Source organism: Hylobates moloch, unplaced genomic scaffold, assembly GCF_009828535.3.
Source record: "Hylobates moloch isolate HMO894 unplaced genomic scaffold, HMol_V3 SCAFFOLD_20, whole genome shotgun sequence".
Lineage (NCBI taxonomy): Eukaryota > Metazoa > Chordata > Mammalia > Primates > Hylobatidae > Hylobates > Hylobates moloch.
The window spans coordinates 12,380,552-12,402,492 of NW_026652295.1; the positions used below are offsets into that span (position 1 = coordinate 12,380,552).

Below are 21,941 nucleotides of genomic sequence, written 5' to 3' on the forward strand. Positions count from 1 at the left end.
CTGCAGAATAATTACCCATGGAGATATATTTCAGATATTATATAGCCTGTGAATAATTTTGCCAAATCATTCCTTAGTCTATTCTATATGTACCATTTGTTAAAGAGACACATTATATACTAAACATCAGTACCTTGAAAGATAATTGTGGCCCATAGTATTTTAAATGTTGGCTATCCTAAAACATTAAGTTCAGCTTATTTATTTTATTCGGAGTCTGTTTATATGTAATAATGTGCTTTCATTCTCCTCTCTATTTTATTTGATAGCATTTTACTGTAACAGAGGACCTATATAAACGAATGACAGAGCATCTCTGTTAGCTTTGAGCCCTTAGTCCTTGTGGGGTCATGATTATGCAGTAGAATAAATCCTATTGTTACTCTGTTTACAGCAGTGTTTTCCAGATTCTTTTTATTTGTGCATACAGGATATCCCTGTGCTTTATATATTTATGTGATATTTACTTTGTCATAAAATTTTTATTGTTTGAGAATACGGAAGATGTTATGAAAGATTTTTTTTTGACATGGGGTCTAGCTCTGTTGCCCAGGCTGGAATGCAGTGGCACGAACATGGCTCACTGCAGCCTTGAACTCTGGGCTTAGATGATCCTCCCGCCTCAGCCTCATGAAGACTATAGGCATGCACCACCATGCCCTGCCTAATTTTTATTTTTTGTAGAGACAGGGTCTCACCATGTTATCCAGGTTGGTCTTGAATTCATGCAATCCACTCACCATGGCCTCCCAAAGTGCTGGGGTTACTGGTATGAGCTACTGTGCCCAGTGATATGAGAGATGTTTTGTTATTCTTTTATGTTGTTATCTTTAGTTTTGGTCAAAATTTCCCATTAGAGGAAGTCTTGATTTTTGTGAAATTAAAAAAAGTTCTGCCTCTATTTCTGAAAGTCATAAAAATGAACCTGACTTCTCTTTTCCCACTCTTATGATTTCATTGTTTTTCCAGAGTGCTAAGGCTTTCATCCTAACTTGCAACTACATATATAAAGAGGCAACTCTATGAAGAATACCCCAGCCAGACCCCCCAAAATTAGGAATTACGCAAAATTGCCTTTAAACTCTCTTATTTAAACTTTAGATTTTTAATGTCAACAAAATTCTCCTCATTGCTTTTTGGCAGGGCTATGATTTGGAAGAATGAAATGAGACTATTTTCCCCTCTGTACCTGTTTCCAGCCCTAACCAAACTATAGACATGCAACTGTTTGAAGTGACTTTTCATTTTCACTGTGCAATGACTGCATACACTTGACATATTCTAGCTACCAGGTTATCATCCTACTATTATACATGAGAGTATTACTGCCTGTTTTATGGACAAGTTGTCTTATATGGCCATGCTTTGTTAAAATGCACCATTATATCATTGATTCCTTCGCTAAACAGCCATACTTAGCAGTTATTGGCAATTAGATAAAGAAAAAAGAATTTAAGGCAACTGTATAATGCTGTTTATTTCTAGCCGTTTATCCTAGCTGGTCAGCCTGAGAACCAGAAAGGAAAATGCTATATACAGGATTGATTCAATCTGTCAGAATTTTGAAACTTAATTCATGCAAACATGGCTACTGGCATAAAAGTTATTTCAACTTTTATAGTATGAACTATTCTAGAAAAGAACTTTCTCAGTGCTATAAAGATAGAACTGACTTACTTTCTTCCTGTCCCATAGAGTGCCCTAAACAAAGAGCTAGTTTATGACTTTTAATAAAATTGTTCATACTTTACACCAAATATAATAAAGCAAAATGGTCCTAAGAAATAATTCTTTTAAAACCTCCGTACGAACTTATCTTCAAGAAAATCTGAAATTGTTGTCTTGTCTAAGCCAATAAATGAGTGTGTGTTCCACAATATTTTGAGTACTTCTGAAGGACAGGACTTTTCTAATCCACAAAGCTGCATACAGAGCAGACGCTCAATAAATCGTTGTTGAATTAAATTCATAAAAGGCAGTTTGCTGGAGAAACCAACTTTTGTTAAAGTACTTAATATAGATTTTTCCCCTCCAGACCACTTCCTCTCATATTTTATCTGGGAGGTTCAGTTATTACTCTCTTGGTGAGCTGAGAAAGAGCTCAAGATGAAAAGCTACTGTTTCTCCCCCAGTGGACATGTGGCTGAGTTCTGCAGATAATTAAAAGAAAAATTCCTGTTATTGGTATTACGGTTGGGGCTGGGTTGTTATCTGAGTGTTATAGAGAGGACTTGTTTGCCAGACTTAAATTTTCTGACTATGGCTTCCGTATTTGCAAATAAAGATTTCCGTAGCCTGGCTCGTCTTCCTGAATTGAATCTTTCTTGAACCAGCTCAATCCTGTAGGTGCAACTAATTTTTATAAGTATCAAAGTGAACAATTGTATTTGCGTTTGAGGCAGTATAAATGGCACACAGAAAAAGTCTTTTTCTGGTAGTGAAAAGCCAGGAAATAGATAAATTACTTTCAATGTTTCTTGAAGGATAGTTCAACAAATATCAAATGCTGTTAGAAGACCTATGAAAATATTGACTTCATGTTGTCTAATTTCTTTCTGCTTAGTGGATCTACACCAGATCTCAGGCAATTTCTATTTAAATAAATGCCCTAAAGTCTTCAAAGTATTCATAGGGTGTTTGCTTTGTGCCTGGCATGATAATATTGTGAATGTATTTGAGTTACTCTTGGCTTTGTTAGTCAATTTAGCTATAAGATTAAAACCCAAATTATTTTATATTCCCAAGACAAAAATTAATCATAGATATGTCTTACTACACCAGCTAATGGGCTCTGTTGTTGTTATTAATCTATAAATACTTCCATTTTTCATTAGACTGCCATTTTCACATAAATTAAATCCTAACAGATAAAAATGAATTTGGCATCCAATTAAGCCTGAACTTATTTTATTATATACCCTCCTCTCAGAATCTCCTTATTCCCCCCTCCCATTTTGTAGGTAGGGCTTTATCTTTTCAAAATATAAATATTCCAGAAAACTTCTATATGATTTTTTTTTTAAACCTAACAACCCATTTTACTGCATTGTTCTAGTTTCTGTTTAAATAATTCCTACAACCTTATTTTAAAATGCAAGCACTTCTTTAGGTAAAAATAAAACTAGTGGAATGTCAAGGCAAAATTTATTATATTTAAAGTATGATTTTATGATGAATTGTAATACTAATATTTGCTGGGCACTTAACTATGTCCAGGAACTGTGTTCAGTATTTAAGTACATTATCTTTTGGAATACAAGAGCCCTATGAAGAAACTATTATTATTCTCATTGTAAAGTGATGAAATTTGCCTTAGGTCATGGGACTCATGACTCTCCATGCCGAAGCCATGCTTTTACATGCTGCATTGCACATACTTCAGTGATAGCCTTGGGGAGGAAAGGTCACATTCAAGGTCATCGGTCATTCCTTTATGCCCTGCACATTCGACCACAACTTCCACTAAGTACCATCTGTAGATTTGTTAGGCTTAAACACAAACGTAATATTTATATTACAATGATGATATATACTTTTCATATAGCTAATATTTATTAGTGCCTACAACATGCTAAATCCATTGCTAAATGTTTACATATATTCATTCCTCATTGCAATTTAAGAGATAGGTTCTCATAGTTTCTCTATTATACAAAGGTGGCTACTGAGGCTTAGCATATGGCTAGTAGCTGACAGTGATGGGATTAAATCCACCTCCGCATTCCAAAAAAAAAAAAGACCGAAGAAAAGAAAATTATAGAGAAGCTTAAAATTGTCTATAACTTTATCACCCAAATAGAACCACTATCAGCTGAGTTTCTTCTTCCAAATCCTATCCCTATGCATAAATAGATACGAAGATAGGCAAGTAAGCTATTCTTGTAGAAAAATAGAATTATACATAATATTTGGCAAAACTAAGCAACAAACTGTGGCAATTTTTCAAGTCAATAATGAGAGCTGTTTATAATTTTTAATGACCACATAAACACGCATTAAATGGTTGTTCCTTAATTTAATCAATCTGTCATGGTTGAACATAGGGGTCATTATCTTTTTACAGTATTAAATACAAATAGAGCTTAATTTGTGATGTCACTCTTCAATAATATGTCAAACTTGACCAAAATTAGCAAATCTTCTTGTGGCATACGGGACAAACTCATGTGAAAAGCCAATGTTCACCTTGAAACAACAGCCTCAGTTCAAACTCGAGATAAACTTATAACCAAGACAAATTTCTAAGGAAACATGGTAGCCTCTAATCTTACCCTGTCATGCGAGAAAATTCTCTACATGTCATTTCTTACCTCTGGTTTGGAGGTAGATGCTGTCTCTTATTCCATAGCCCCACCTCCAGCCATGGCTCTGCCTGGAAATAAATAAAGGATAAATCTTAACTACAGTGGTTTGTCCTAACCATGAATATTCCAGGAGATGGGAAATATTATACATACTGAAACCAGAGCCTATCCTTTCTCTGAGAAACATTCATTCATTTATCTATTCAAAAAATAATCACTGATTACTTCCTATGTGTCATAAACGGTCCTTGCCCTCCACAGCAAACATGGAGGGTAGGGTCACGTCAATTAGGATGCTTTTGGCTGCAGTCACAGAAGTTCTCCTGCATCTTGGCCCAAAAAGTAAGGTCACTTATCTTATATAGCAAATGTGTCAATGAGGCAGGCTCCGGGCCTGATTACCCCGTGATTCTCTGCTCTGCCCACCTTTGCTTCAGGACTCTATCCTCAGGCCAGTTGCAAAGTGGCTACAATAGTTCAGGCCTCACATCCTGACACCATAGTGATCAGAGGCAGAAGTAGGACTTAGAGATACAGAATAGGTGTCTCTCTCTAAGTGTGAGGAAGCCATTCTTAGAAGCCTCACTACCTACAGGCACCCCCCAACCCCCCGTTAACCTACCCGTTAACCAATTCCTAACCAGAGATCCACCCACTAGAGCTTGGGTGGGATCAGCCTCTAGGAAGCTCATGGTCTGGTGAAGAAGCTAAATGTTGGAGCACAGTCTGGGTTATATTAAAAAGGAAGATGGACAGATGAGGGTGCAGCGTTGTCTTTTACAGCGGAAACCAGCATGCAGCAGTGACTGGCTAATTAATTAGCCAGGCAGACTGAATGGCCTTGAGGCAGAAATGATGGGTTTCTTGTTATTTGAAGACTAGAATGAGGAGTAGAATTGGAGCCAGTGAGTGACTGGAGATGGGACAGAACATGTCCTTCTCAGCTGATGTGAAGACTCCAGGGCCTTAAGAGCAAGGAGGACCTATTGGGGGATTCATAGAGGAACCATGGCATACTTTGATTCATCTTTAGAAAAGATGTTCCCGGCTGCTGTGTGGAAGACTTGAGGGCAAGTAACAAAAGTCAGAACACAGAAACTGATGATATGGGTAACTGGTCTACATGAAGAGAGAAGTGGGAAGAGTTGGCAAATAGTTAAGAGTTACCTTTGACCAGTTTTGATGATGAGTTAGAGCTGGTGGCCATAAGGGAAAAGGTGGTATCAAGGACAACTCATGGGTTTCTCTGTGAGCAATTACATCACTGGCATTGCCATTACTGAAGAATGATCCAGTTAAGGGTAAGAATAATTCATTTTAGATAAAGTGAAGATGAGGTGCCTACGAAATGTTATTTGGAGATGCAGAGTCATGATGAGACTAGTAGTAATTCAGATATTTTTCCAAATATTATTTTGTATGAAATAATATAATTCTCACAATAGCCCATGAAGCAGATGCTGTTATTATCCCCATATTCCAGATGTGGTAACTGAGACCCAGAGAAGTTAAAAACTTGGCTGGTGTTACACAGCTAGTAAGAACTGTGTCAATGAGAAGAGCCTTCTGGGCTGGAAATATAAATTTAAAAATATTAAGATTATCAATGGTAATTAGAGCCATAGGTACAAATGAAATGGTCTAGGGAGAACTGAACCATGGGACATTCCATAATTTAACTCAAAGCCTGAGAGGTACAAAAGTACTCTAGAGGAAAAGGAAAGGGAGGAAGGCTCCCTGGGGATCAGCTACTTTTGCATAAGTGTTCAAGTGTTAAAAAAAAGAAAATGGAAGGACTTGGCTCCTTTACAAACTAAAAAGCAGCTTATAAAAGGTTCTGAAATTCTGCCAGAGAGAGAGAGAGAGTGTGAAATATGGACATGGATGTTAGCACTTGATGTTCTGCCACTTACGAGCTATAGAGTTTGTATAAACTCAGGCAAGTGACTTCTTTGCATTAGGATTAGGTTCAGCTGCATAAAACCAACTCAAAATAGTAATAACTAACGCAAGATAGGGATGAATTTTTCTCTCATATAAGAGAAGCACAGAGGCGGTCAGTTTAAGGCTGCTATGTCTGATGGCTCCACAAAGTTCTTAAAGACCAAGATGCCTCCTAGCTTACAACTCCATTATTACTATGAAGTGGCCCTTGTTCTCACAGTGCCTGCCGTGTTCCAGCCATCACTTCTCTGATCTAGAAAACTGGATGAAGGGAAAAGCAAACCAAAGAAATGGCACATCTCTTATCTTTAAGCAGATTTCCCAGAAGTCACTTGGAACACTTTAGTTCATATCTCATTGGTAAAAGCTTTATAATAGGCCACACCTACCCTCAGAGGAGGCTGGGAAACGTTCTTTTAGTAGGGCAAAAAAAAATCAAGATATATTCACTAAATAGAAGAATGGATTTGGCAGGTGGCCAGTTTTCTCTGCCATTGTCAATTTGCTCTTTTGTAAAATAGGGTTTGAAATATTCACTTCACCTTTCTTTTTTTTTTTTTTTTTTGGGGACGGAGTCTTGCTCTGTCGCCCAGGCTGGGGGTGCGGTGCCGCATTTCGGGTCACTGCAAGCTCTGCCTCCCAGGTTCACGCCATTCTCCTGCCTCAGCCTCTCCGAGTAGCTGGGACTACAGGCGCCCGCCACCACGCCCAGCTAATTTTTTGTATTTTTAGTAGAGACGGGGTTTCACTGTGGTCTTGATCTCCTGACCTCGTGATCCGCCCGCCTCGGCCTCCCAAAGTGCTGGGATTACAAGCGTGAGCCACCGCGCCCAGGCCACTTCACCTTTCTTATTGGTTTGTTGTAGGGATCAAATGATATAATAACTAGGCAAGTGCTTGATAAATGATAGAACACTATTCAAGTAGTTGCTGTGAGGATGACCATTTACTCCTCTTGCACACAGTAAGCACTTAAATATGTTTTCAGTGAGAAAACCTTAAAAAATATTTTCTATTTGTAGGGTCTAAAGCAGGAAATGTGGATTGATAAGAATTTTTTTCTGCAAATCTTGCATTTCAGTGACAAAGCCTTTCATTGCCTTCAGAATCAATTTCAGGACAGCCAAGATTGATATTTGATTAGCTCTGCAGTAAAGTCCCATCAATATTGCCTACTCTCTGCTGAACTCAGGCACTCTCCTGAGTTTTTCTGGTAGATAAGGTAGAAGAATTATTTGTGGGGATTGCAGCTCATGTCATTAACCCACCTGGTCCTCACAATTCTGACTTACTGGCAACAAACAAGGATTCCAGACCAAGGTCCCTTGTAGTGACTGTTTTTAAGGGAATGGCTCTTTAATTCAGAAACCAGTTGAAATGATCATTAAGAAACAGAATGCAAAGATAGCAGGGCACTCTGGAAACTGTAGCTGCTTATTGTGCTTAGAGATTCCCAGGCATGGATAAAAGTAAATGAAGTTTCTTTTCCAATTAAAATAAATCTGGGGTAGTCAGGAATTATCTATGAATACTGATAATCTTTTTAACTTTTGAGCTTGACCCCAGAAACAGATGATGCTTTTGCATTAAATAATGACCTTTGAGATTATTTCACCACACGGGGCAGTTTCTATTATCTTTCATTATATACATGCTTTATGTGTTAATTGCTCTAAAAATAAAATAACATTTTCCTTTGTACGGTACTTTGCATTTTAGGATTTTAAAGAGTAGAAATTTCCTCTTCTCTTTCTTCAAAATCCCTACCCTCATAATTTGAGTTGTATGTACAATAAATGCTTAACTAATTTTTGCCACATGAGTACATCATAACCTCCTGCACTCATGGGCCTTAGTATTTCCCAAAAGGTCCTGAAGGGACAGGGCTGAGAGCAGTACCCTTGACGTCAGCCTATTTCTCTATTTCTTGTGACTGCCCTTTTTTCTTTCCTTGACCTGTTGCTTTATAATTTAATGCTTAAATTTTGAAAAGGGAAGAAGGGACAAGCACAAACAGAGCTAATTTAGTTAAGATGAGTTTCATTATGTGGCCTAAAGGAAAACTGAAAAGATATTATATACGTCAAAAAAACCATATTGCAAGTAATGCAGGAAAACATGTTTGACAGATGATAAGCCCAAATTGTAGCCAACAATTCAACCTGGGGAAAATTCCAAATGAGATCTGGTGTGGCTTGGTTAGTTTCATTGATGAGTCTATTGGATAGTCATTAGCTGCTCTTTCTACTACCGTCCAGCTGACACACAAGACCCTGCCCACCAGCCACCACCTTCCTGTGAGATTCAAGAAAAATCAAGAGTGTGTACAGACTGAAACGGTTATAAGCAATCAACACTCTAAATTTGGAGTCAGGAAATCTTTAATGAGCACCCACAAAATGCCACTTACTATACTAGAGTTTCCATGTATTAATATAATGGTTATATATGCAATCAGAGAGCTAGATATTGCTATTCCCATTTCTTGTAGTTAAGGAAATGTAGTTTTGAGAGGCTCATTAACTTGCCTGTGGTTACATAGCAAGTCATGATTAAATGCATTCAAACCTGATGTTCAAAGTTCCAGTTCTAGGCTCTGAGCTCAACATATCCAGACATTTGGAGAAAAGAACTTAAAAATAAGGAAAATAATAATTTAAAAATAAACACTAAATCAAATGTGAATTCAGAGCTTCCTATGGGGCAAAATTAACAGGTGACTTTCTCTGTTGAGACCTCTTTAAAAATTTAACATCTTTCATGCAGAAGAATAACAAAAAGTCCCCAAAGGAATTAACAGGACAAAAATAATATGACATTTACCTCTGAAAAAAGACTAATGGAAGTCAATTTCTGTGTTCTGAGATGAGGAAAATTAAGAATTCCTTGTGAAAGTCTTGACAAAGATATGAGCAGGGTTCCTTACTTTCTGAGTAATAATTAAAACAGGTCCAAGTTAGAGCCACTGGTGGTAATTAAAAGACACACACACACACACACACGCGCACACACAGAGAGAGAGAGAGAGAGAGAAGAGAAGAAGAAAAGAATGTTTTAGCAAGGATCAACACCCTTGCAAAAATATTCACTTCAGAAGTGCTATTTGGATTTCACCTCGTCACTACACAAATGACAAATGGCACTGAAAAACTCGTCTGGGAGGTAATGGGAGCTACATAAGGAAACAGGGTCATGTCATCAGAGAGAAAATGAGAAATCTGAGCTTAAAAGGAAGTAGACTCAAGAAATGATTCTCAAATGGAATGTCAAGTTTCATCAGGTTCTCTATCATCCTACACTTAATAGGTAACAGAGTGGCTGTTATCATGAGATTTTGGAATGAGTTCAAGACAGAAAAAATGTCCAGGAGTGTATTAACCTTGACAGTATTAATGGAGGGAAGGACATTGCAAAGGTTGAATCAAAAAGCCTGCACTGCCTGCTCTTGAGCATCCTCAAACCATCCACAGGAAAAGATGTATGAATGACAAGTCTCTAGACTCAGTCCTGGACCACGGTAACTTTGTGTGAGTTGCCACATTCTAGGCAAATCCCTTGACTCCTCTGTGTCTCGGTTCCTTTAACTATAGAATGGTACAAAAAGATACTCAACATTTGATAAATTGTGTTTCATGGAACACAAGTCTATGAGACCTTAATGGTGTCCCACAAAAAAACACCAGCCAACCATATTTGTGATTAAATTAAGTTTGGAAAATAAAGGGTTCAGCAGAGTTTAAAAGGTTTATTGTAGACCTTCTCAGAGCCATTAAAAGGCTACATTGTAATTCGATTCTTTGAGAAAATAGTACCATAGTCATATATACAGAAACAAATGAAATGTTATACCCCACCTACATAATGGGGGTGTTGTGAAGATATCTAATGAGATAATAGATCTAAAAGCATTTAGAATGAAGCACTACATGAACATTAGGCATTTTAAAATTATTCCCATTGATTTCAGGTTTTAGGGACTGCCAGGCAGCACTGAGGTATAATGGAATTTTCTACACTAAGGATCTTTCTTCGTAGCCAGCCACCTGAAGGCAATGGATATAGTTGGGAAGACGGGAGTAGGATGCTAGGGTTCATTAGGAATGCTGCAGGTCTCAAAGAGTGATTCTCAGAACAGTGCCGTCAAAATTACCTGGGCTGCTTATTTATGCATTCATATTCCTGGTTCACTAGATCTGAGATGGATTAAAATTCTTAACAGGTACTTCAGTTGATTCTTATATGCGCTAAATTTTGAGATCCACTAGTCTGAAGAGACAGCACAGTTGACAGCCTCCAAAACTTTTCAAATTCATGTAAGTCCTTTAGGGATATTCTAGTGGTGAAGTGGTAACGAATTTCACCCCTAGTGGAAGGCTTATTAGCCAGGTGGTCTGACTGATACCAGAGGAGACTTTTCACTTTTAAATAACTTTATTTGAGCCCATGTTCTGTGCCCCAAAAGAATGCTATTAGTATATGCCTATTAATCTTTATAAGTCTGTATTATCCCCATTTTACAGACAGGAAGCTGATGGGACTTTCCTAAGGTCACACAGTGAATTTGTTAGAAACCTTTTAGTTGCAAGTAAAAGAGAACCCCACTCAACCTAGTGTAAATAAAAAAGAGAATTTATTACTTCGTGTAAGGAAAATATTCAGGGTTTAATGGTTTCAGGCAGGGCTGGATCCAGAAGACCAAGTGATGTAATGAGGTTTCAGTTTCATTGAGTCATCTCTGTTCTCTTTGTCTCTGTTTTGGCTCAATTCTCAGGCAGGCTCTGCCACTAAAGTGGCTGAAAGGAGTGGGCATGGTGGCTCATGCCTGTAATCCCAGCACTTTGAGAGGCCGAGGTTGGTGGATCACTTGAGGTCAGGGGTTCGAGACCAGCCTGGCGAACATGGCAAGACCCTGTCTCTACTAGAAATAATTTGAGCTTTCTTCTTAAAGCTCAAATTAGCTGGGCGTGGTGGCGCGTGCCTGTAATCCCAGCTACTTGGGAGGTGGAGACACAAGAACCGCTTTAACCTGGGAGGTGGAGGTTGCAGTGAACCAAGATGGAGCCACTGCACTCCAGCCTTGGTGACAAAGTGAGATTACGTCTCAAAAAAAAAAAAAGGGTGGGGGTTGGGGAGGCTGAAAGATTATCTGCAGCTCTATAGGACAGGGGTTGACAAGCTATGGCCATGCAGGCCAGATGCTTATTTTTATAAATAAAGTTTTATTGGAATACAGACATGCCCGTTTGGGCATATTAGTCTACTGCTTTTACAGTGCGTCAGCAGAGTAGAGTACTTCAACAGAGACTATATGGTCCATAAAGCCTAAAGTGCTTACTATTTGGCTTAACAGAAAGAGTCTGCTCACCCCTGCAGGGGAAACCAGGCTTTGTTGAGGTGGGATTTGAGTCTGTGAAAGGCACTATTTATTTAACTGCAAGAATATCAGACCCTAGGATCTAAGGATTTAAGATGAAAAAAGGGTCTACGTTATTTAAAGATTGTTGCTTTGGATTAACACAAGACTTGGGAGTTTATTTACAATTTAAATAAGTTCTGTTGCCAACACAAATGTATTCTATAGATTAAATGAACAACAGAATGTTTTATAAGTTTTTGTAGTCATTATGTATGTTAGTGGTTGAAGGATACATTCCTGGTAGATAAAACAAGAATTTTGTACTGACTATCTATGGAAGAATTTTGATAATAATATCTATTAGCTCAATAAGTCTAACAATATAGAACCTGTATAATTTTAAATTTAATATTTTAAATTTTATAATTTTAAATTTAATATTTTAAATTTTATAATTTTAAATTTAATATTTTATATTTTATAATTTTAAATTTAATATTTTATATTTTATAATTTTAAATTTAAATAGGAACTTTCCTCCCTACCTGTCTGGTCCGTTCACAGTGTGCTCTCTTCATTGCTTTGTGTTCATGGAATAGAATTATCTTCATCCTTCCAACACAGTTCTTAGGAAATATGAAGTATTTGACATAATAGGACCGTTTCTTCTCAACGCTTATAATCATCATTGTGACCTGCAGATTCTTTTAATATTAACCAAGGCTAAATGAAGATGTTTTAGTTTGTGACCCCTACTTTGACTAGGCTTAGAGCCTATGTAATCTGCAATCCCAGTTGAAAGAGCATGTTTATCAGTAGTTCCAACAAATTCCAGCATTGAGTCTCATTGCCTGGCCAATCTCAATGGCTCATCCCTGAATTAATTACTATGGGTGGAGGGTGGAGATGCAGTGCTCTGATTGGCCAGCACTGGGTCACATGCCCACCTCTGGCGTCAGGACGGAGATGAACTTCCTGAACCACCCAGAGTGCGAGGAGAGGAGGAATGACTCTCCAGAGGAGAATTAGGAAGCCCTTGCCACCTAGTGGGGGCCAGAAAGAACTGACCTCCACCAGCAGCTATTAGGTGGTAGATTCCGGATCTGGACCCACATCGTCCTGGTTTCATAATATTTTTCCCCTATACACGATGGTTAGCATTTTCTAAGTGAAGCAGATCTGAGCCTATTCCAGGCCTGACTGGCACCCGCTGAGTTCATAATTGTAGCTTGAGCACAGGTCCTTAGTAGATAATGTCCTACCGGTTCTTCTTGTCCTAGTGATCTAGGGCGGGTATTCTCCAGGGCACCTACAGACAGGTGTACATCTATATTATGACATTTTACGGTAAGACAGCTCCTCTTTTCTCTTGCTACAGTAGATTCAATTTATAATTGGCATCTGTTTTGCATCCTTTTCAAAACAGCAGCTCATTTCCTCCCTCATCCCTGAAGCCCTCCTATGACTTTAGTGAGTAATACAAAGATTCAAAAAGCCAGACTCTCGCACATCGAGGAGACTTTCTTGCAAATAGGCATGTCTTAATTAAAAGCATGTGTTTCTCTTCTTTCGAGAATCACTTTTTCCTATTCATTAGTCCCTTCTCAATTTCTCCAGCTCTAAAATGGGGATAATATATAGCCCTCGCTCACAACTTTAATTTGAGGATTATGTAAGGTAACACATTTTAAGTGCTTAGATCAGTGTCTGGAATAGACTTAGTGACTGAAAAATGTTAGCTGTTATGGATGCTGTTATCGTCATCGTCATCATCAATGATCATCTTTACCGTCATAATAGTCATCAGCACCGATACCTAAGGAAGCACTGTACCGTTTACAATCCCCCCTCCTGTTAGAAGGAAACGCAGAGTCCCATAAACCACATTAGTCATGTGGCCTCTTTCTGATACAGTGGCCTACGATTCCAAAACCAGTAGAGCTACCCTCTTGCTTTCTTTAAAATTAGTACATCTTAGGGCACCAGGATTTATGGATGCTCTTGTATTCTTCTTGACTGTCAATTCATGCTTCAGGAACAAATTAACAGAAACATGACTTGGGCCATCTTTGGATCTATGGATCCCTGAGTTTCCCTTCCTTCCCATCTCCCCACATTGTGTGTCAGCACAGTGTTTTCCCAGGGGGCCACTAAAGGGCAGCTCTGCCTGTTCACAGTGCAGGAGGCAGCAGTACACCTATGATGAAAGCATCCCTAGGGACTTGCTCCCGGCAGTGAGGAGAGCTGCCTTTACCAGGCAGAACTCTGTAGAAGCCAGAGACAAAGGAGGAAGTTGGCCAGGAGCCTGAGCAAATCCGCTGAGAAGTTTGGGTCCAGGTATGTGCAGCCTCCCTCCCTTCTCCCACCACTCCCAGCCCACAGGACTCTATCATATAGGCATGCACACACTATTGGTTCTTCCCCCATGAGCACTGCCATTCTTGTAAGCAATCAGATTGATAAGCAACTCTCTCAATGTAAACGTTGACCTCTCCCTCCAGAGATGTAGTGGGGAAGACTGCCAAATGTCATGATGTGGCAGAATGGTTGTGTCTGGGGTGTGGGTGTTGTTTTGTGTGGAATGTAAGTGGCATTTCCTCTGATGGTTCCTAGGTAGAAAAGATAGCCACCTGTGTGTCCAAGCAGCTGAGGAGCACCAGCGCTCCCTCCTACCCATCCCCACCGGGACTTGCATTACTCAAGTCATCCAGTCTGTGGATTCAGACAGATAAACCCTTAGTTAAAGGTTGCTGTCTCATTACCATATGCTCAGCCAGTATCAGTGTCTACAGCTTCGTGATAATACATAAATTGGATCCCTCTTTGACTGGATGCTAAGGGATGGGGAGGAGGAGGGTGGTGCACAGAGGCGCAGAAGAGCCTGAAAGGAGGAAGTGAGGGCGGTGAAGGTCAGTGATCCTCGTACTCACCGATGTTAACATGAGTACTCTTTCAGGCATCGTGTCTGTGTTTAATAGCTCTTGGACAACATGGCCTTGTTATCTCCCAACTCCTTCATGGTGTATATTTTTCCTTTAACCAGGCAACCTCTCTGTGCTAAAAGAGTCTCTGTTGTCCCCATCGTTTTCCCTCTTTAATGCCCAATCCTTGTCCCATCCACTCCCCACTTTATGTCCCCATCCCATTCCTAATGAAACCAGGTAGGCACTCTGGATTTTTAGAATAAACATGTTTTACTCTTTAAAAAAAAAAAATCAAAAAACAACAACAAAAAAATTCTAGTTAATCAATTCTAGGTTGTCAGAAACTCTTCCAAGAGATCCAGCCTCTCTAAGTGTATGGCATGACTTATTCTAGAGTGAAAAGGAAAAATAGTGTCCTCATATGCCTGATAATTCACATCAACCCTTCATTTATTTATGATAAGGTAGCTCTGAAAGTGACAGTACATTTATAAAAGGGACCTTTCTAAATGGCTGGGCACCTGTGTGGCATCATTTTGCAGGGCAGGAGAAGGCAGCGCAGGCTGGCCGTGGTGGTTCACACCTGTAGTCCTAGCACTTTGAGAGGCCAAGGTGGGCGGATCACATGAGGCCAGGAGTTCAAGACCAGCCTGGACAACATGGTGAAACCTTGTCTCTGCTAAAAATACAAAAATTAGCCGAGTGTGGTAGTGCGTGCCTGTAGTCCCGGCTACTCGGGAGGCTGAGGCATGAGAATGGCTTGAACCTGGGAGGTGGAGGTTGCAGTGAACTGAGATCACGTCACTGCACTCCAGCATGGGTGACAGAGCAAAACCCTGTCTCAAAAAAAAAAAAAAAAAAAAAAAAAAGCAGTGCTGCTTCAGCGTAGTGAGCTGACAGCCTACCTTACCTCCACTCTGATCTTTGGTTCCCATTCCTAGGATGGTGAAATAAGGGGGGTATATAACCCCTTCTAATCACAAGCAAAAGCGAAGGTTATCAGATCCTGCAACATAAACGTTCTGTTATTGAGTTCACTTAGGGTTAAGAAACAATCCAATCTATGAGAATCTTAGGTCTTCCAAAAACCCTAGGAGCATTTAGCACATGGAGAGATCTCCACTGGGATCCCAAATGGGCTGCACTCCTGCCTCTGGTGCTGACTCTGACTAGACATCAGATGGCACAGACACCATGCTGCGTTCATTCCAGGTTGCTCCCTGGGATACTGTATGACTAGCACTTTCTAGGCCAGCAGGAAGCCAAGGTGGTGCCATCCTTGCACATGCCTTTTGAAAGCCAAACCACCAGGAGAAATATGGTGCACCTGAGGAGCGCCCCAAGCCCCGGCCCAGCTCCTCCCACTGCGTGACCTAGGAGCCCACCAAGAGTAATCCCAGGCTGCCACAAGGGCTGGGGTTCAGAACACCATCAGGCCTGGGTACTTTGGTTCTTGTTCATTAAAATCATGCATACATTTTCTTACTGGCCTTTCTAAGGAGAAAGAAAAATCATCTCCCAATAATTTCCACCCTGTGGATAAAACAAAACCCAGTTTTGTCATAAGTGGGAGCCCAAACTGTGTGGTCCTTTAAAGAGTGTTCTCTTGGATGGTAGAGCAGGAAAGACCCCAGGAGTTTGCTTGCCCATGGCTCACTCCTCACTTCAGCCTTCTGAAGGAGCTCAGCTGCCCAGCTTCCAACGTTTTGATTCAGCATGCTTAGTCCTGGCAGTTGACATTCAAGCCGATTAATGTGTGGCTCAGCATTTTCTCCAGACAGCATGAGGTAGCCACCGTTGAGCAGGCCAAAGTGAAGCTGTCTTTACATGCTCCATTTCCGAAAAAGGCTGTTTGTGATTTCAAAACATGGCAGGCTGCGCCCTGCTCTCCCACTTGCCTTCATCCCTTTCTTTCTCTGGTTCCTGCAGTGGGAGACCACTTTATTCTGAGCCCTGTTTTTTTGTTTCACGTCTTTGTGTGTGTGTGTGTGTGTGTGTGTGTGTGTGTGTGTGTGTGTATGATGGAGTTTCACTTTTGTCACCTATGCTGGAGTGTAATGGTGCAATCTTGGCTCACTGCAACCTCTGCCTCCTGGGTTCAAGCGATTCTCCTGCCTCAGCCTCGGTAGCTGGGATTACAGGCACACGCCACCACACCCAGCTTATTTTTGTATTTTTAGTAGAGACAGGTTTCACCATGTTGGCCAGGCTGGTCTTGAACTCCTGACCTCAGGTGATCCACCTGCCTTGGCCTCCCAAAATGCTGGGATTATAGGCATCAGCCACCGCACCAAGCCTTCCCTTCCTTTTCAAACTGTGTTCATAAGTTGGCTCACTCTTGAGCCATCCTCACACTTAAGCCCTCCGATATCATTATCTGATGGCAAAGCTAGCCCCCATCATCAAATGAATTGGAGAAAAATGTAATGGGGTGATTAAAATATAAATCAACTAAACCTAATGTGATCCAGTCTACTCAATAATCTACTGAATTTAAGAGCTAAACATCATGAATTTCATAATAATACTTATTAAGGATTCATTTAACTATTGAGTTATAATTATACCTTTATAATACCCTCTGTTCCTTGCCACTCTCGTTTCTTCAAAGGCACTTCTAATTTCATATCATTATTTTAATGAGGCAATTTCAGAATAGTTTGTATCCATTTCTTAAAGATGTGATTATGGAAAAGCCGTTTGGTTCTCATGGCACTTTTTTTTTAAAGACAAATAACGATACATATTTTCATACCTCTGAAGATGTGAGGGAATGAACTGAATCAAATGCAGTTATCCAGTTATCTATTTAATAAGTCATTATTGAGTGCCAACTATAAGAAGCAAACTCAGTATCAACCCGGAATAATTGCTATCTTGATTTTTTAAAGGATTCTGTATATAATCTCTCTTTAACTTTTAGCAGATGTTTGATGTTGGCTGAACTCAGAGAATTCTCAAACTGAATATTTTAAAAACTTCACCTTTTGTGTCTTAGGCTGTTTTGAGAATCAAAGAATGATAGGAAATCTTCCAACCAAACGCAGATACCCATCCCCTTGAAGCCCACTGGGATCCAGAGATCCCAGCATGAGTGCTTCTACAGGGAGTATTTCATTTTGGCTATAACACGTGTTTAGAGAAGTACTAGAAAATCATTCTGAGCAGCTTACTCAGGTTGAGAGTAATAAGTCAGGTTGTTTTAATATAAAAAATAGGTTATTTCATGGAAGAAAAAACTTGAATAAGTGATTCTTGGCCTTGTCTGAAGGCCAATACAGGAAATTAGAACTTTCTACTGTATGCTTTGGGGAGCCACCTGTGCAGTTCCTACAAGGAACAGGCTTCTAGTAAAAGTATCCAATACAGGTTTGAAGGTAGGAGAGTAAGTCTGGGAATATAGGTTTGGAGACTTGTAAAATCTGGACAAAAGCAACAACAAGACTATACACCAAGGTAAGAAATGAGGGGAAAGTGATGAGTATGAAAGAGGAAGTGACCTGTGAGAATCAGACCTCTGGACTCTGGTGACTTTGCTTCTGTCCTGGACTCAACACCTCTTTGCTGTGGTTTCCCGCAATTATCACTACTTGGGTGGCTCTGCTGACATTGTAGAAGAAGCACCAACTCGAGCAGCTGATGCCATTTAAAAAGCAGAATGCTCAAATTCAGTGTTACTTCTGAGGCCATTTACTTGCCTGATTTGATTTCCTTTTTTATTCCTTGTGGTAGCTGTGTTGTTGTTATCGTTACCACTCTCCTCAGCCATTCCACAACCCATACTTAAAACCTCTGAATCTTTTATCTTCTTCCTTTAGCCTCCAATAATCTGTTCTTTTACCACTGCTGCTAGATTAATCTCCCTGAGGCCCACATCTGATCTATGCCATTTGTGATCAGAGACCTCAGTTCAAACTTTCAATCACTCAGCATAAAATCTCCTGATCAGTAATACTTTTTGCTCTTTTGATCCCACTTCTTCTCCTTCCTAAGAACCATGTTTCATACATTTCTCAGCCTTTTTTCTACATCTTCGATCTCTCACTTTCCCCTGGCTCTGGCAGCTCAGCCTACTGACCCCCAAATCAAGTCTCTCCTTCCTACCTTGGCAAATTTCCTCTCAATAGTTCTTCGTTACCTCAGGAAATAAAGTTCTAACCCCTAAAAAGCCTTTGCAAAAATACTGAATTATCTGGCTGCAAAGTTCTTGTCCCCATTGAGCTGCCATCCTCTTCTGCTTCTTCTTTTGTCATCAAATTCTTTAAATCATGTAAAATCATCACATTGACATAGTCATGAAAACTAAAAATGTTAGCCATTCTTACTTCCTGGTACTTCCTCATGTTTATCCAGAGAGTTACCAAATCTGCTGATTCTCCCACCTGGCTGAATCCCATCTTTTCTTCCTATCCTTCTGTCATGCCCCTGCTTGAATCCTAGTTACCGTGATTGCAGTGTCCTCCTGATTGTTCTCTCTGTCAAGGATTTCCCCATATTCCAAGTCAGGTTACCTTTGCTGCTGCAATGATCTTCCTAACAAACAAATCTAATTGCATCTTCATCACGTACCTTCTCGATCAGGCTGACCCCCCCCCCCCCATTCCACCCAAGGTACTCTTTAACTATTTTACCAGGTTCCACTCATTATTTTTTTCCCCAAAGCAAGTATCTTCTGGCATACTCTATAATTTATTTGGCTTCAGTGTTTGCTGTCTGCCCTTCACCCGGCCTCTGCATGTGAGCTCTATGAGTTGGTATTTTTATCTGTTTTGTTTACCGTCATAGCCTAAGCATCTGGTACAGAGTGGACATGCAATACATTTTGGTTGAATGTGATAATACCAGTTTCCCATTTTCAAATTCTCCTTGTCCCTCTGCTCAAACCCCAAATGCCAATTCATTTCAAGGGCTTACATGATCTAGTTCCAGACCCTCCAACCCCTGTCTCTCTCCACTAGTGCTTCTTCTCACCTAATGTCACTGAGGCTGACAGTTGACTGAGTTCCTTGAAGTCCCTAGACGTTCCATGCCTTCAGCCCTCTCTGTTCCTGTTGGGTCTGTTTCTCCTCCCAGGGATCCACTTCTCCTTCTTCCCCTTGCCAGGAGAACAGTCCATCCTCTTTCAAAACTTAAGCCCAAAGTGACCTCCCTCAAGGTCTTCTCCAATGCTGTGAAGCATAATTAGTTGCTCTCTCCTCTTCGCCTACACTGAGTTTTACATTGTAGCTCTGTTCTGGTATGTTCTTACACACTGATCCCTCTATGTCCTCCTTGGGACTCTGTGCTCAAGACCAGTTTTCCTGTGCGTCTTCCCCAGAAATGATCAGAGTATCTGTCAGAGATTTAAGTGGCCACTTAATTAAATGATTGAAAAGAGGAGCTCCCAGTGCATTGAACCAGGTAGTAAAGGTTTAAGTGCCTTCTTCATTGCAGCACGTCCAAATCATCGCTACCCTCACCCCTAAACCTGTGCCCTCCCCTGTCTTCCTCGTCTCTATGAATGAAGGGTACCACTCTGCTGACCTGAATCTGGGAATTGCCAATGATCTGCCTCCAGTCCTTCTGGTCACTCAGTCAGTCACTAAGTTCTTTTGACTTTGCTTCCGACGTGTCTCTCAATTCCATCTACTTTCTTTCAGTCCTGCTGTGAGGAGCTCTTACTAGCTTATCACATCTGTCACCAATACAACTGCCACAGCACACACTCAAAATTCCATATGTATTGAATGAATGGATCTCCTGAGTTAAAACTATGTTCAGACCACAACAAGCAGACTATCATTTTTATATGGTCATTGGCAGGTTGAACTTGCAAGGAATGCATAGGTTGCAGAAGTCTGGATGATTTTTTTGAGGGAACAAAGTGGTTTGGGATTTGCCACGGCTTCAGATAACATTTTGGGGGAAGTTGAATTCCTTCCATGCCCTCAATTTTGCCAAAGAGCTTATTTTCTCTGATTATTCCTTTCTTAAAAATTCAAGTTGGGGTATTGGAATCTGTTAATATGGAAAAGAGTTTCTTTTATTTCATGTGGTAAAAAGAGGGTGGGATGATTGTGGCCTTTAAGGAAGGATCCACTAGGCATTATGAGATTGAAAGTCTGAATATGCTCAAGTGTTTCATTATTGAGATTAGCATAGATTTTCCCTAAAGATACCCCCAGCTCTCAATTTCTAATAATTTTTTTTTAAGAAAGACTCCAGGAAAAGAAAAACTAGTGGAATTAAGACAATTGTAAAATCTAATGGAAGTGTGAGTGACTCTAAAATCGATCAGTAATCCTAAAGTACAGTCACTTGCTTAACAGATTTCAGTGCTGCTGAAGGTCTAGGTAAAGCCAGCTAGTGGGAAGTAGACAGCAGTGGGTATTGGAGACGTTGGCTTTGGAATAGACAGTTGATAAATGTTTTCTCCCTTCTTTTTTCTCAGTAGACAGTGCTGTAGTGATTACATCTGCCAAGTCTTATTTGAGAAATTGCCGAACCAGTAGTTACACTGACTCTCATTTGAATCTTCTGGTGGCCTCTCCCTGTTTTGGGTGGTAGTCCCTGGTTTGTCCAGAGAGCTCTCCTGCTCTTTCTCTTCCTCCCCCAGCCTATGTAGAAGATGAGCAAATTTGGTTGGGGTGTTTTGAATTTCTAAGGGTTGGCCAACTGTCCTCAGCCTTCAGAACACAATGGTATGACTTCCATTCCAAAAGGCAAAGAGAAACTCTAGTCACGTGGTTTCTGTTATCTGTAACCATGGAAAACGTTGGCCATCTGTGAGGCTCCCATTTTAACACTTTTTTTCTCTCTTTATTTTCATCTCTTTCTTGGAAATAACAAGCTGAGGAAGTGGAGAGGCTGGCGGCAATGCGTTCTGACTCCCTCGTCCCAGGCACCCACACCCCACCCATCCGCAGGAGAAGTAAGTTTGCCAACCTGGGAAGGATTTTCAAGCCTTGGAAATGGAGGAAGAAGAAAAGCGAAAAGTTCAAACACACGTCAGCAGGTAAGATGATTTGTTTTTTCATTTCCCATTTGGTGTTTGTTGCCTTCAACTCTATTATCTTAATAGAATTTAATTGCAATAGGCCGTTTGAACCAATGGAGAAAAAATATCAAGCCTTGGAATTGCTCTTGTCTTTAAAATTTTTTCAATATGATCAAGAATGACTTTTTTTTTTTAAATTATACTTTAGGTTTTAGGGTACATGTGCACAATGTGCAGGTTTGTTACATATGTATCCATGTGCCATGTTGGTTTGCTGCACCCATTAACTCTTCATTTAGCGTTAGGTATATCTCCTAATGCTGTCCCTCCCCCGTCCCCCCAACCCACAACAGTCCCCGGAGTGTGATGTTCCCCTTCCTGTGTCCATGAGTTCTCATTGTTCAATTCCCACCTATGAGTGAGAACATGCGGTGTTT

General features: G+C 40.2%; 1 protein-coding gene across 9 annotated transcripts in view; it reads left to right on the plus strand.

Moving 5' to 3' along the window:
- PHACTR1 (phosphatase and actin regulator 1) overlaps positions 1–21,941 on the plus strand; it is a 594,370-nt gene that overhangs the window by 317,936 nt on the left and 254,493 nt on the right. For 8 of the 9 annotated variants that reach the window (XM_032141776.2, XM_032141777.2, XM_032141782.2 and 5 more), the window contains one exon: positions 21,358–21,522. In XM_032141776.2, the coding sequence (XP_031997667.1) occupies positions 21,358–21,522 (165 nt within the window). Of the gene's footprint in view, positions 1–13,835; positions 13,942–21,357; positions 21,523–21,941 lie in introns of those variants that run through there. The other variant, XM_058432053.1, reaches the window with a different exon arrangement.